At 42.7% G+C, this 16,637-nt stretch overlaps 1 protein-coding gene across 2 annotated transcripts in view; it reads left to right on the forward strand.

The window, feature by feature from the left end:
* Positions 1 to 16,637, forward strand: part of LOC110537019 (contactin-associated protein-like 4) — a 219,319-nt gene that overhangs the window by 65,779 nt on the left and 136,903 nt on the right. For both annotated transcript variants that reach the window (XM_021622727.2, XM_021622728.2), the window contains exon 5: positions 5,922 to 6,128. In XM_021622727.2, the coding sequence (XP_021478402.2) occupies positions 5,922 to 6,128 (207 nt within the window). The remainder of the gene's footprint in view (positions 1 to 5,921; positions 6,129 to 16,637) is intronic.

The following is a 16,637-nucleotide window of genomic DNA, read 5'->3' on the forward strand; positions in this document are numbered from 1 at the left end:
TAACGATGCTATAAACAGGGGGCACCGGTACAGATTCAGTGTTTGGGGGCACCGGTTAGTCAAGGTAATTGAGGTAATATGTATATGTAGCTAGAGTTATTAAAGTGACTATGCATAGATAATAACAGAGTAGCAGCGGTGTAAAGGGGGGGGGGCAATGCAAATTGTCCTCGGAAGACATGTGATTAGATGTTCAGGAGTCTTATGGCTTGGGGGTAGAAGCTATTTAGAAGCTTCTTGGACCTAGACTTGGCGCTCCGGTACCACTTGCCATACGGTATCAGAGAGAACAGTTTTTCTTAGACAATTTCTAGGTGCTTCCTCTATACCAGGCGGTGTCAGAGGTCCGGGATGGCAGGAAGCTTGGCCCCAGTGATGTACTGGGCCACACACACTACCCTTTGTAGTTCCTTGCGATTGGAGGCCGAGCAGTTGCCATACCAGGCAGTGATGCTCTCGATGGTGCAGTTGTAGAACCTTTTGAGGATCTGAGGACCCATGCCAAATCTTTTCAGTCTCCTGAGGGGGAATAGTTCTTGTCGAGCCCTCGTCACGAATATCTTGGTGTGCTGTGGACACCAAGGAACTTGAAGCTCTTAACCTGCTCCACTACCGCCCAGTCGATGAGAATGGGGATGTGCTCAGTCCTCCTTTTTCTGTAGTCCACAATCATCTCCTTTGTTTTGATCACATTGATGTTCTCCCTGTAGGACGTCTCGTCGTTGTCTGTGACCAGGCCTACCACTGTTGTGTCGTTGGCAAACTTAATGATGGTATTGGATTCATGCCTGGCTGTGCAGTCATGAGTGAACAGGGGGTACAGGAGGGGACGGAGTCTGCACCCCTGAGTGACCACTGTGTTGAGGATCAGAGTGGGGGATGTGTTGTTACCTACCCTTACCACCTGGGGGCGGCCCGTCAGGAGGTCCAGGATTCAGCTGTAGAGGGAGGTGTTTAGTCCCAGGCTCCTTAGCTTAGTGATAAGCTTTGAGGGCAGTATGGTGTTGAATGCTGAGCTGTAGTCAATGAATAGTAGTCTCACATAGGTTTTCCTTTTGTCCAGGTGGGAAAGGGCAGTGTGGAGTACAATAGAGATTGCATCATCTGTAGATCTGAGTAGGCGGTATGCAAATTGGAGTGGGTCTAGGGTTCTGGATAATGGTGTTGATGTGATCCATGGCCAACTTTTCAAAGCACTTCATGGCTGCAGACGTGAGTGCACGGGTCGGTAGTCATTTAGGCAGGTTACCTTAGTGTTCTTGGGCATATGGACTATGGTTGTCTGCTTGAAACATGTTGGAATTACAGACATGTTGAAAATGTAATTGAAGACACTTGCCAGTTGGTCAGCGCATACTCGTAGTGCACGTCCTGGTAATTTGTCTGGTCCTGCGGCCTTGTGAATGTTGACCTTTTTAAAGGTCTTACTCACATCGGCTGCGGAGAGCTTGATCACACAGTCTTCCAGAACAGCTGATGCTCTCATGCATATTTGTGTTACTTGCCTCGAAGCAAGCATATAAGTAATTTAGCTTGTCTGGTTGGCTTGTGTCACTTAGCAGGTCTCGCCTGTGCTTCCCTTTGTAGTCTGTAATAGTTTGCAAGCCCTGCCACATCCGACGAGCGTTGGAGCCGGTATAGTACTTTTTGAGCTGAAAACTGTTGTTCTGATTAAATAAGCAATAAAAACTGGCCTTCTTTAGACTAGTTGAGTATCTGGAGCATCAGCATTTGTGGATTTAATTACAGGCTGAAAATTGGAGGCCCCAGTGCACAACTGAGCAAGAGGACAAGTACATTAGTGTCTAGTTTGAGAAACAGACGCCTCACAGGTCCTCAACTGGCAGCTTCATTAAGTAGTACCCGCAAAACACCAGTCTCAACGTCAACAGTGAAGAGGCGACTACGGATGCTGGCCTTCTAGTCAGAGTTGCAAAGAAAAAGCCATATCTCTGTCCAGTTTCTGTGTTCTTTTGCCATCCTAATCTTTTATTTTTATTGGCCAGTCCGAGATATGGCAATGCACTGGGGGACATTATCCTATACCAATATAGGGTTAATGATATAATAAACAAAACAGAGGTAGCCAGCTCACAATTGCTAGCTCGCAGTTGAAACTACTAATTAGCATAACCATAAATATGACATTATCTTCACAGAGTGCATCTTCAGACAAGATATGAAATATGAACTAACATGGCTAACACAATGAAAGCTAACTGGTGGGAAAACACAAGGATGGCTGGAACTTTCTCTCACTTGACTACTCACGAGCTGACCTTCTCTGAGCTGGAGACAGTATGCTCTGCTCCACTTCACTGGTGGGTGGAGCTCCAGCTCTGATATGATGAACTAACATTATTGAAATGATTACCTACAAATACTTCAGAATGTTCTACTGCCAGCCCTGAATTCACTATGTTAATTCACTCCTAAGAAAGTCTCAATACTTAACTTGACTATCTTAACTCTCTCTTACATACATATCTTACCCAGACCTAACAGACATGATACGAGATGTGTAGGGGTGTTTAGCCGCTCCATCAACAGAGGATCTGGCTAGGTATAACCACTAACAAAAAAACTCTAGTCCCGTACATAAATGATGAAAAGGGTTCTCTGCTCAAGTGGAGAAGAGAAGCTGCTGTCCGTAACAGCCTGGCATAGCTACAGCTCTGATATGATTATCTACAAATACTTCACAGCCTTTTGTACACTATGAGACTCGAACATTGAGCTAAGGTGCATCCTGTTTCCATTGATCATCCTTCAGATGTTTCTACAACCTGATTGTGGAGTCCACCTGTGGTAAATTCAATATATTGGACATGATTTGGAAAGGGACACACCTAAGGTCCCACAGTTGACAGTGAATGTCAGAGCAAAAACCAAACCATGAGGATGAAGGAACTGTCCATATAGCTCCGAAACAGGATTGTGTCACAGATCTGAGGAAGGGTACCAAAACATTTCTGCAGCATTTAAGGTCCCCCAAAACACAGTGACCTCCATCATTCTTAAATGGAAAAAGTTTGGAACCACCAAGACTCTTCCTAGAGCTGTCCGCTCATCCAAACTGAGCAATCTGGGGAAATGGAAGGCATCAGGGTTGACAGAGCTCCAGAGTTCCTCTGTGGAGACGAGAGAAACTACCAGAAGGATAACCATCTCTGCAGCACTCCACCAATCAGGCCTTTATTGTAGAGTGGCCAGATAGAAGCCACTTCTCAGTAAAAGGTACATTACAGCCTACTTGGAGTTTGCCAATAGGCACCTAAAGGACTCTCAGATAATGGGAAACAAGATTTGCCCTGAATGCCAAGTCTGGAGCAAACCTGGCATCATCCCTGTGCTGTAGCACGGTGGTGGCAGCATCATGATGTGGAGACTAGTCAGGATCAAGGGAAAGATGAACACAGCAAAGTAAAGATATCCTTGATGATAACCTGCTCCAGAGCGCTCTGGACCTCAGACTGGGGCGAAGGTTCAATTTCCAACAGGAAAATGACTCTAAGCCAAGCCAAGGCAACGCAACGCAGGAGTGGCTTCGAAACAAGTCTCTGAATATCCTTGAGTGGCCCAGCTAGAGCCTGGACTTGAACCCGATCGAACATCTCTGAACAGACCTGAAAATAACTGTGCAGGGACGCTCCCTATCCAACCTGACAGAGTTTGAGAGGATCTGCAGAGAAGAATGGGAGAACCTGCCCAAATACAGGTGTGCCACGCTTATACCGTCATACCCAAAAAGACTTGAGGCTGTAATCGCTGCCAAAATTGATTCAACAATGTGATTTATTTCATTATTATTCTTTTTTTCATTTGCAAAAATTCTAAACCTGTTTTTCATTATGGGGTATTGTATGTAGATTGATGACGAAAACAAACACTTTTATCCATTTTAGAATAAGGCTGTAATAAGGTTCTGAATACTTTCCGAATGTTGTGTGTGTGTGTGTACATTATTTTGTTAGACTCTTTCACTCAGATATCATATTAAAAACTGGAAACCTTTCTCTCCACCCTATGGTAAAATGTGTGGAATTGCAGGACTTTAGCTGTAAAACTGCACAATTTTCTTTCTGCCCCTTTGAATTTTTTTTTTTTAATTGCATGACATTAGTTAGACAAGTGCAAAATCTTCTCTCTGCCCCATGGCAAAATGTGTAGAATTGCACCAAACTTATTTTAAAACTGCAACATTTTCTCTATGCCCAATAGCAAAATGTGCAGATTAGCAGGAATTAAACTCTGAAACAAACCCCCAAAATACTTAGGGCCCCTAAAAGGCTAGGGCCGGCTCCGACTGTGGCCCCTCATCAGCCACAGCAGCCCCTCATGATGAGTTCAGATTTTTCATGGTCCCCACCCACATCAAAGTTTTCCATCTTTGCATTATTACAATGAGAATACTGTAATCTGGTTGTTGCATATGTCCAGTATTAAACAATGCTAGGGAAGGACTGTACGTGTACTAACTGCATGCTCTTTTCTGTGGATGAGCCAACAAACAATATGCAAAAGATCCATTTATTTTCTTTTTCATCACTGTTGTCATTTCTGTTTACAGCGAGCATGTCTCACACAGACATCCATATCTGTTATGTCTCACACTGTGGCTCTGTTTCTCCCTCAGTCCAACAACCTGTCCCTGGATTGTTTGTTTTTTAATCAGTCCTCCATTGTAGAGCGGTGATTTATGATGTATATTAAACAAATATATGAATAGTTTTGTGTTCTTTTTGTATGCAGCACTATTGGGAGGAGATGTATTAAATTGTGGATAAGCAAGGACAGAGTGGATGTGTTTTGATATTTTATATTGTGTTTTGAATGATTATACATAAGAGCAGACAGTTTTACTCTTAAAACGATTATTGCCCACGGTTTGTTTATACTTATTTAACTGGCTTTTGGCTATGGAACAGCATTCTGAAGGGTTTATGTTTTAACCCTCATTGACTGCTACCTGTGCTATAGGTATTATTATTCTGTAATGACCATTTAACAATGTAATTTGTAACTGTGAAAGTAAATGCCAGGGAAATAGACCTGTAATCCCAAAATGACATATGTTTAAGTATGTCATATTCAACTTACAATGCATTGCAAACAATATCAAAAAGGTAAAAGCATAAGATAAAAGGTCAGTACTCTCACATGAAAGTCTTCTTTAGTCTTTAATCACAGCTCTTCAATCATAATCATGAAAAAGACTGATCTAGTGATTGAAGTGGTTTGATGTGTGACGGACCAAGGCTAACCTGCCTCATTAGAGGCAGTTAAGTAAGGAGAAATTAGCTTCGGCTCTAAATCTCACTCAACCAGCACACACTGGAGCCTATAATGCACATCTAATTGCTAATAAAAACACTGAACGCAATGAATGGCTGCCACTGAGTGTGAATAACGTCTCTACTATTCTCTTCAGTATCCCAGTGGTCAAATCTGGTTGAAATTGGCTCATTACAAGCAGCATTACAGCTGATGTTATTTCAACAAGTGTTTCCCACTGGGTTTCTGAATAGAATGTATGCATTTGTTTTCCTGCTGAAGATGAGGGCTGTGATTTTAACTTCTACTATCACAGGTTTGTAAAGTAGTCCCTTATAGCTCAGTTGGTAGAGAATGGCACTTGCAATGCCAGGGTTGTGGGGTTGAGTCCTAAGGGGGACCACTATGAAAATGTATGGACCCAATACTGTAAGTCGCTCTAGATAAGAGCGTCTGCTAAAATATAAACAATTAAATGTAAAGTTTGCAGTGTTGGATTGTACTACCATACTCTACTGTATAATCTTTACTTGTAAATGTGTTGGTTGTACTACTATACTCTACAGTGTAATCTTTACTTGTAAATGTGTTGTTTGTACTACTATACTCTACAGTATAATCTTTACTTGTAAATGTGTTGTTTGCAGAGTCTGACGTGGCAAGGTTTGACGGCAGCAGCTGCTTGCTCTACAGGTTCAGCCCTAACCCAACATCAAGTCAAACAGCCAAAGACATCATCTCTCTGAAGTTCAAAACCCTGCAGAACTCTGGGACCTTGATACACACAGAGGGACAAGATCACACCATCACGCTGGAGTTACACAAAGGAAAACTTTTACTCCATCTCAGAAAAGGTACAGTGGCCTCTAGTACAATAAAATCCATTTATCTCGCATGTCCTTTATGACGTTCACTATACTTTTTTTATGATAAATAGTTTTCACAGTATAGAATGTGTTTGGAGCTGACCCAGTGTTTTAGGGGAATAGCCTACCGTAGTAAAAATGTTACATCAACTACTATACTTACTACGATGCACAGCAGACAGGGAAAGAAAGTTTCATGTTTACCAGGCATAAGTGGGGCTAAACTTCAGGTGGTGTTATGTTCTCAGCTTGCCAGACTGTCCAAGGCATCAACATATGGTGCACCTCTTAGCAGGACCATCTGTCTGTTGCATACCACTAGGGTAGAGAGAGAGACACCTCTCTATCTTCACAGGGAGGTTAGTAAAGTAGATATCCACTAAGCACTATCAGCACATGGAGCACACACAAACACACACACATACACTGTACTATCAGCACACTAAACATGTCTAATACACAGCAGACCTACACATAATTATTGAGACACTTACGATAACTTAGGACCATAATAAATTCTGCAACTACTGAATGATTTAAGGATACCTTATTGCTGCAATCTGCAGTTTGCTGTATACTGTAGTCAGTTACTTAGGTTATCCAATCCAAAACCCAATAAAGGGTCTTTACTGTGGGATGCTCTGCTATTCATTATTAGTTGAATAAAATGAAAACCCCACAATTTGTCACTGGAATAACGTGATTGTCAACATAATAAGAAGAGGAAATGAAAACAGCAGGTGACAGACTGGACCTGTGCCAAAACAGGCAAAAAACAATCATAGTTTATCAAACTAGTTGAAGGGATCAAAATTGTCTGCTGCACTTAAATCAATCCAAATGGCCATAGGCTACAGTATAACATTTTACACTACATGATCAGTAAGGTCATACTGAAGAGGGTTGTAACTTGTGAGTACACAAACTATTTGAGTGGCCAGGTTTAAACGTTTCGTTTTTGGTAGAAGTAGTAGTGATGAACCTGGATAGACCGGTCTCCTTGTCTGATCATCTTCTGCATATTTCAAAAACTCAGTTTATGAGAGTTTATATCAATGTTTTATTTAACATTTATATATTTAACCAGATTTTTCCATTGATGGCAAGAACTGGGGTTTCTACATGTATAGAAATTCCAATCATAACGCTTATAGGCAATTCGCTAGGCAAGTTAGGTTTTCCCTCTAGGGCCTAGATTCTAGGCACTACCATTTCTGTCTACCTTAGAGCCATGCCACATGCATGGCTCTAGCTAGACCTCTCCAATACACTGAATTTCCTCAACAGCAGCTCCAGTTTTCCCTGCAATAGCTGTTCTCTTCTACACAATGTGATTGAATGACGCTGATAGTCAACTAGCCGACAGTAAACCATCGTTAATGCTGTCATTTTTAAAGGAAAGCTCAGAGGGAGAAAATGAAAACCATCCGTTGTTATGATGGACGAGAGATTATGTCATTCTGTTTATCTTGATATGGACTGGCGCTGACAAAATAACTGTGGCTCTGCCTCAATCAAAGCGTTTGTCGGGACGCTCTCCCTCTCTCCGTATTTTACATCACCCTTTCTCTCCTTCGCTATGCCTCTTTATTTCTCTTTCAAATCAAAATCAAATGTTGTTGGTCACATGCGCCGAATACAACAGGTGTAGACTTTACTGTGAAATGCTAACTTACAAGCCCATTCCTAACAATGCAGAGTTAAATAGTAAGAAAAATATTTGACAAATAAAAAATAAAATACTAACACAATAAAAACAATAATGAGGCTATGTTCAAGGAGTACCAGTACAGAGTCAATGTGCAGGGGTACCAGGTAGTTGAGGTCATTGAGGTAATAAAGTATGTACATGTAGGTACTGTAGTGGTAAAAGTAACTAGGCAATCAGGATAATTAATTAACAAAGTAGCATCAGCGTGTGTGAAGAGTGTGAGTGTGTGGCGTCAATATGCATGTGTTGTGTGAGTGATCATATTTAATATATGTGTGTTGGAGTGTCAGAATAGTATGTGTGAGTGTGTGGGTGAAGTCTAGTGAGTGTACATACTGCATGAAAAATGTAATAAGAAAGGGCGTCAATGTAAATAGTCTGGGTAACCTTTTGATGAACTGTTCAGCAGTCTTATGGCACTCTGGTACCACTTGCCCTGCGGTAGCAGAAAGAACAGTCTATTACTTGGGTGGCTGGAGTCTTTGACAATTTTTAACCCCTTCCTCTGACAACGCCTGGTATAGAGGTCCTGGAAGGCAGGGAGTTCGGCCCCAGTGAGGTACTGCCCTCTGTAGCACCTTCTGGTTGGATGCCGAGCAGTTGCTATACCAAGTGGTGATGCAGCTAGTCAAGATGCTCTCAATGGTGCAGCTGTAGAACATTTTTAGGATCTTAGGGCCCAACCAAAATATTTTCATTCTCCTGAGGGGGAAGATGCGTACCTCTTCACGACTGTGTTGGTATGACTGGACCATGATAGGACCTTAGTGATGTGGACACCGAGGAATTTGAAACTCTCGACCCACTCCACTACAGCCCTGTCAATGTGAATAGGGGCGTGTTCGCTCTCCATTTCCTGTAGTCCAGATCAGCTCCTTTGTCTGGCCAATATTGAGGGAGAGGATGTTGTACCGGCACTACACTGCCAGATCTTTGACCTCTTCCTTATAGGCTGTCTCATCGTCATTGGAGATTAGGCCTACCACCGTCGTGTCATCTGCAAACTTAATGATGGTGTTGGATTTGTGCGTGGCCAAACAGTCGTGGGTGAACAGGGAGTACAGGAGGGGACAGAGCACACACCCCTGAGGTGCTCCCATGTTGTGGGTCAGCATGGTGGATGTGTTGTTGCATAACCTCAACACCTGGGGGCAGCCCGTCAAGAAGTCCAGGATCCAGTTGCAGAGCGAATTGTTCCAGGGTCCTTAGCTTAATGATGAGCATGGAGAGTACTATGATTTTGAACGCTGAGCTGTATTCTCACCTAGGTGTTCCTTTTGTCCAGGTGGGAAAGGGCAGTGTGGAGTGCGATTGCGTTTGCTTCATCTGTGGACCTGTGGGGGCAGTATGCGAATTGGAGTGGGTGCAGGGTTTCTGGGATCATGGTGTTGATCTCAGATATGACCAGCTGTTGGAAGCATTTCATGGCTACAGATGTGAGTGCTATGGGGCAGTAGTCATTTAGACAGGTTACCTTGGTTATCTTGGGCATAGGGACTATGGTGGTTTGCTTGAAACTTGTAGGTATTACAGACTGGGTCAGGGAAAGATTGAAAATGTCATTGAAGACACTTGCCAGCTGGTCAACGCATGTTTTCAGTACGCGTCCTGGTAACCTGTCTGGCTCTGCGGCCTTATGAATGTTAAGCTGTTTAAAGGTTTTACTCACATCTGCAATGGAGAGCTTGATCATACTGTTGTCCGGAACAGCTGGTGCTGTCACGCATGGTTCAGTGTTGCTTGTCTCGAAGCGAGCGTAGAAGGTATTTAAGTTGTCTGGTAGGCTTTAAGTTGTCTGGTAGGCTTTCAGCTGGGTTTCCCTTTGTAATCCATGATAGTTTGCAAGCCCTGCCACATCCGGCAAGCATCAGAGCCGGTGTAGTAGGATTCGATTTTAGTCCTGTATTGATGCTTTTCATGTTTGATGGTTTGTTGGAGGGCATAGCGGGATTTCTTATAAATGTCCGGATTGGTGTCCCGCTCCTTGAAAGCAGCAGCTCTAGCTTTTAACTCAGTGCAGATGTTGCCTGTAATCCATGGATTCTGGTTGGATATGTACAGTGCCTTGCGAAAGTGTTCGGCCCCCTTGAACTTTGCGACCTTTTGCCACATTTCAGGCTTCAAACATAAAGATATAAAACTGTATTTTTTTTTGTGAAGAATCAACAACAAGTGGGACACAAACATGAAGTGGAACGACATTTATTGGATATTTTTTTAACAAATCAAAAACAGAAAAATTGGGCGTGCAAAATTATTCAGCCCCCTTAAGTTAATACTTTGTAGCGCCACCTTTTGCTGCGATTACAGCTGTAAGTCGCTTGGGGTATGTCTCTATCAGTTTTGCACATCGAGAGACTGACATTTTTTCCCATTCCTCCTTGCAAAACAGCTCGAGCTCAGTGAGGTTGGATGGAGAGCATTTGTGAACAGCAGTTTTCAGTTCTTTCCACAGATTCTCGATTGGATTCAGGTCTGGACTTTGACTTGGCCATTCTAACACCTGGATATGTTTATTTTTGAAGCATTCCATTGTAGATTTTGCTTTATGTTTTGGATCATTGTCTTGTTGGAAGACAAATCTCCGTCCCAGTCTCAGGTCTTTTGCAGACTCCATCAGGTTCTTTCTTTCAGGTTTTCTTCCAGAATGGTCCTGTATTTGGCTCCATCCATCTTCCCATCAATTTTAACCATCTTCCCTGTCCCTGCTGAAGAAAAGCAGGCCCAAACCATGATGCTGCCACCACCATGTTTGACAGTGGGGATGGTGTGTTCAGCTGTGTTGCTTTTACGCCAAACATAACGTTTTGCATTGTTCCCAAAAAGTTCAATTTTGGTTTCATCTGACCAGAGCACCTTCTTCCACATGTTTGGTGTGTCTCCCAGGTGGCTTGTTGCAAACTTTAAACGACACTTTTTATGGATATCTTTAAGAAATGGCTTTCTTCTTGCCACTCTTCCATAAAGGCCAGATTTGTGCAATATATGGACAGAGTCTCCCACCTCAGCTGTAGATCTCTGCAGTTCATCCAGAGTGATCATGGGCCTCTTGGCTGCATCTCTGATCAGTCTTCTCCTTGTATGAGCTGAAAGTTTAGAGGGACGGCCAGGTCTTGGTAGATTTGCAGTGGTCTGATACTCCTTCCATTTCAATATTATCGCTTGCACAGTGCTCCTTGGGATGTTTGAAGCTTGGGAAATCTTTTTGTATCCAAATCCGGCTTTAAACTTCTTCACAACAGTATCTCGGACCTGCCTGGTGTGTTCCTTGTTCTTCATGATGCTCTCTGCACTTTTAACGGACCTCTGAGACTATCACAGTGCAGGTGCATTTATACGGAGACTTGATTACACACAGGTGGATTGTATTTATCATCATTAGTCATTTAGGTCAACATTGGATCATTCAGAGATCCTCACTGAACTTCTGGAGAGAGTTTGCTGCACTGAAAGTAAAGGGGCTGAATAATTTTGCACGCCCAATTTTTCAGTTTTTGATTTGTTAAAAAAGTTTGAAATATCCAATAAATGTCGTTCCACTTCATGATTGTGTCCCACTTGTTGTTGATTCTTCATAAAAAAATACAGTTTTATATCTTAATGTTTGAAGCCTGAAATGTGGCAAAAGGTCGCAAAGTTCAAGGGGGCCGAATACTTTCGCAAGGCACTGTATCAGTTTTTTTCTTATTTTTACATCTATCCTCTCTCTCCTCTCTCCTTCCCCCTCTTCCCCCCTCTCTCCTTCCCCCTCTCTCCTCTCTCTCCTTCCCCCCTCTCCTTCCCCCTCTCTCCCTCCCCCTCTCTTTCCAATTTGTTTCATGCTGTAATTTACCAATGTAAGCTCTCTGTCTCTTTCACTCAGTCTTTCTCTTCTCTCTAACATGAATGTAATGTTGTGTCTATTGAATTAGTGTGACTCTTCCTCGGTTTTAATGCAAGGTTGAATTATCTGCATAATTTAGGTCAGTACCTCTCTGACTGTGTATTAGACCTGAAGCTATAATTAAGCAGCCATTTACTCAAGAATCAAGTCAAATCCTGATAAGAAACAGTCCCAATACAGGACAGCATTGACATTGAGTCCTCTATACAGGATAGTAAAAGTGCCTGGAAAGCAACAGTAACCAGCATACTGTACCTCTCATACCTTCAACGTTGATGGATGTCACAATATGACCATAACAATGTAGAGTAGACAGAGATGGTTATCTGGGGGGATTGACCTCTCTGCAGTTTACTATTGCCTTGTAACTCTTGTCATTCCCCTGTCAAGAAGCTTTCTCTGCGCAGTTTGTGTTACTGTGATGGCTAGCCTTAAATTAAACGCTATTCTCCTTTGTGTGTCCTAGATGGCACCCTATTCCCTTATGTAGTGCACTTATTTAGACCAAGTAATACACTATAGTATATAGAGAATAGGGTGCTATTTGGGACGCAGTCCTGGTCTTCCTCTTTGAGGTAATCAGTGAGTTCCATTTGTAAGAGGGCCTTATCACGGCTGTGTGAGGGAGAGTGAGGGAGGGTGGCAGGGTCTTGTAATGGCTGTGTGAGGGAGGGAGGGGTGGCAGGCCATTCTTCCTCTGCTTCTCTGAGGATTGGGGAAAGGACAGATTTACATTGCTATAGGGGCACACTGTACTTTAAAGCTGTGACTATACAGGCTCTGGCAGGAACCCTCTATAGAGAACATGGAGAACTGCTATAGCACTATGCAAATGCCACCCCCTGTATCTGCTCTGTCAGTTACATTCAAACATGTATGCATGTGCATGCTCACAAACTCACACGCATACGTAAACAACAAGTACGCACACAAACAAATACATATGGCTTTGTTGTGAAAATGGATAAATATTGAATTCTCTACACAACCTATACACCTATTGTTGAGGAAAACCACAATACCATTCTTCCACATACACCATTATTGCCCATACATCTATCCAAACACGCAAATACAGTATGTGTACATGCACAGCCATACTGTATGTACACACAGTCGCAACAAAGCTTTGGTCCAAGGCTTTTCATGAGGCAAGCCTGTGCAATCAATATAGCTGCAGTGCTCACATTGAAAAACAGGCTGTTCACCCTCCAAGGAGCAGACAGACAGACACAAGCTGTTTGCAGCAACTTTGCTGCCTGTATGTGGAAATGAATGAAATAAATGGATTGCCAAGATTTATTTCCGGTATCCAAAACCATTCCATTCCCTCTGTAGTTTACATTAATCAAAATGCCTGTTTATATTGTGAACCATTGGCTCATATTTCACTCCAATTCTTAACTGTCAACTGTAATATTTATTGGATGCAAATACATGAGGGTCAATGTGACCTGCTCCAGTGCATTCTGGAAGTGGGTTGATAACTGTATCCAACTGAGTTGAGATTATGTCATCCACACAAGAGTTTGGTGGCACCTTAATTGGGGAGAACGGGCTTGTGGTAATTACAAAAAAATAAATAAAAATAAAGTAACAAATAATTAAAGAGCAGCAGTAAAATAACAATACCGAGGCTATATACAGGGGGTACCGGTACAGAGTCAATGTGTGGGGGCACAGGTTAGTCAAGGTAATTGAGGAAATATATACATGTGGGTGGAGTTATTAAAGTGACTTATGTATAGATAATAACAGAGAGTAGCAGCAGCGTAAAGGGGGGGGGGGGGGCAATGCAAGTAGACTGGGTAGCCATTTGATTAGATGTTCAGTAGTCTTATGGATTGGGGGTAGAAGCTGTTTAGAAGCCTCTAGGACCTAGACTTGGTGCTCTGGTACCACTTGCCATGCGGTAGCAGAGAGAACAGACTAGGGTGGCTAGTTTGACCAGCTGGCGAGTGTCATTTTTAGGGCCTACCTCTGACATGGTAAAGAGTTCCTGGATGGCAGGAAGCTTGGCCCCAGTGATATACTGGGCCGTACGCACTAGCCTTGCGGTCGGAGGTCGAGCAGTTGCCATACCAGGCAGTGATGCAACCAGTCAGGATTGGAGGTCGACCGATTAATCGGAATGGCAGATTAATTAGAGCTGATTTCAAGTTTTCATAACAATCGGTAATCCGCATTTTTGGACACTGATCATAGCTGATTATATTGCACTCCACGAGGAGACTGCCTCAACGGCAGGCTGTTATGCGACTGCAGCAAGGAGCCAAGGTAAGGTGCTAGCTGGCATTAAACGTATCTTATAAAAAACAATCAATCTTAACATAATCACTAGTTAACTACACATGGTTGATGATATTACTAGTTTATCTAGCTTGTCATACGTTTCATATAATCGATGCCTGTTAATTTATCATTGAATCATAGCCTACTTCGCCAAACGGGTGATTTAACAAGCGCATTAGCGAAAAAAGCACTGTCGTTGCACCAATGTGTACCTAACCATAAACATCAACATCTTTCTTAAAATTAATACACAAGCATATATTTTTAAACCTGCATATTTAGTTAATATTGCCTGCTAACATGAATTTCTTTTAACTAGGGAAATTGTTTCACTTCTCTTGCATTCTGTGTAACAGAGTCAGGGTATATGCAGCAGTTTGGGCCGCCTGGCTCGTTGCGAACTGTGAAGACTATTTCTTCCTTACAAAGACAGCCAACTTTGCCAAAAGGGGGATGATTTAACAAAAGCGCATTTGCGAAAAAAGCACAATCGTTGCACGAATGTACCTAACCATAAACATCAATGCCTTGCCTTTCTTAAAATCAATACACAGAAGTATACATTTTTAAACCTGCATATTTAGTTAAAATAAATTCATATTAGCATGCAATATTAAACTAGGGAAATTGTGTCACTTCTCTTGCGTCAGGATATATGCAACAGTTTGGGCCACCTGGCTCATTGCGAACTAATTTGCCAGAATTTTACGTAATTATGATATAACATTGAAGGTTGTGCAATGTAACAGGAATATTTAAACTTATGAATGCCACCCGTTAGATAAAATACGGAACGGTTCCGTATTTCACTGAAAGAATAAACGTTTTATTTTCTAAATTATAGTTTCCAGATTTGACCATATTAATGACCCGAGGCTCATATTTCTGTGTGCTATTATGTTATAATTAAGTCTGATTTGATATTTGATAGAGCAGTCTGACTGAGCGGTGGTAGGCAGCAGCAGGCTCATAAGCATTCATTCAAACAGCACTTTCGTGCGTTTGCCAGCAGCTCTTGGCAATGCTTCGAACATTCTGCTGTTTATGACTTCAAGCCGATCAACTCCCGAGATTAGGCTGGTGTAACCGATGTGAAATGGCTAGCTAGTTAGCGGGTTGTGCGCTAATAGCTTTTCAAACGTCACTTGCTCTGAGACTTGGAGTCGTTGCTCTGCAAGGGCTGCGGCTTTTGTGGAGTGATGGGTAACGACGCTTCGAGGGTGGCTGTTGTCAATGTGTTCCTTGTTCGAGCCTAGGTAGGGGCGAGTAGAGGGACGGAAGCTATACGTTACACTGGCAATACTAAAGTGCCTATAAGAACATTCAATAGTCAAAGTTATATGAAATACAAATGGTATAGAGAAAAATAGTCCTATAATTCCTATAATAACCCCATCCTAAAACTCATTTTAAAAGGAACCACCAGCTTTCAAATGTTCTCATGTTCTGAGCAAGGAACTTAAACGTTAGCTTTTTTACATGGCACATATTGCACTTTTACTTTCTTCTGCAACACTTGGTTTTTGCATTATTTAAACCAAATTGAACTTGTTTTATTATTTATTTGAGTGTAAATTGATTTGATTGATGTATTATATTAAGTTAATGTCACGGTTTTCTGTATGTGAAGGAGAGTCGGACCAAAATGCGGCGTGTAGATTACGATCCATGTTTATTGACTATAGCAACACGAATCTAAATACAAACAGTGCAAAATAATAAACGTAATGAAAACCGAAACAGCCTAAACTGGTGCAAACTAACACTAAGGACAGGAACAATCACCCACAAACACACAGTGAAACCCAGGCTACCTAAATATGGTTCCCAATCAGAGACAATGACGAACACCTGCCTCTGACTGAGAACCATATCAGGCTGAACATAGAAATAGACAAACAAGACATGAAACATAGAATACCCACTCAGATCACACCCTGACCAATCAAAACATAGAAAATACAAAGTAAACTATGGTCAGGGCGTGACAGTACCCCCCCCCAAGGTGGCCGCAAAACCTGAACCTATAGGGGAGGGTCTGGGTGGGCATCTGTCCGCGGTGGCGGCTCTGGCACTGGACGTGGACCCCACTCCATGACAGTTTTAATCCCCCTCCTAAACGTCCCTAAATAGGTTACCCACCACAATGATAACATGGGACAGAGGAACAGCTCGGGACAGAGGTAACTCGGGACAGATGGGTAGCTCAGCACTGAGAGGAAGCTCAGCACTGAGAAGAAGTTCAGCACTGAGAAGAAGCCCAGGCAGGTAGTAGAAACTACCAGAACCTGGCTGGCTGGCGGTTTCAGCAGATCCTGGTCGACTAGCAGATCTGGAAGAATCTGGTCGACTGGCGGATCTGGGAGAATCTGGTCGACTGGCGGATCTGGGAGAATCTGGTCGACTGGCGGATCTGGGAGAATCTGGTCGACTGGCGGATCTGGGAGAATCTGGTCGACTGGCGGATCTGGGAGAATCTGGTCGACTGGCGGATCTGGGAGAATCTGGTCGACTGGCGGATCTGAGAGAGTCTGGACGACTGGCAGATCTGAGAGAGTCTGGACAACTGGCAGATCTGGGAGAGTCTGGACGACTGGCAGATCTGGAAGAG

This window comes from Oncorhynchus mykiss, chromosome 12 (assembly GCF_013265735.2).
Source record: "Oncorhynchus mykiss isolate Arlee chromosome 12, USDA_OmykA_1.1, whole genome shotgun sequence".
Taxonomy (NCBI): Eukaryota; Metazoa; Chordata; class Actinopteri; order Salmoniformes; family Salmonidae; genus Oncorhynchus; species Oncorhynchus mykiss.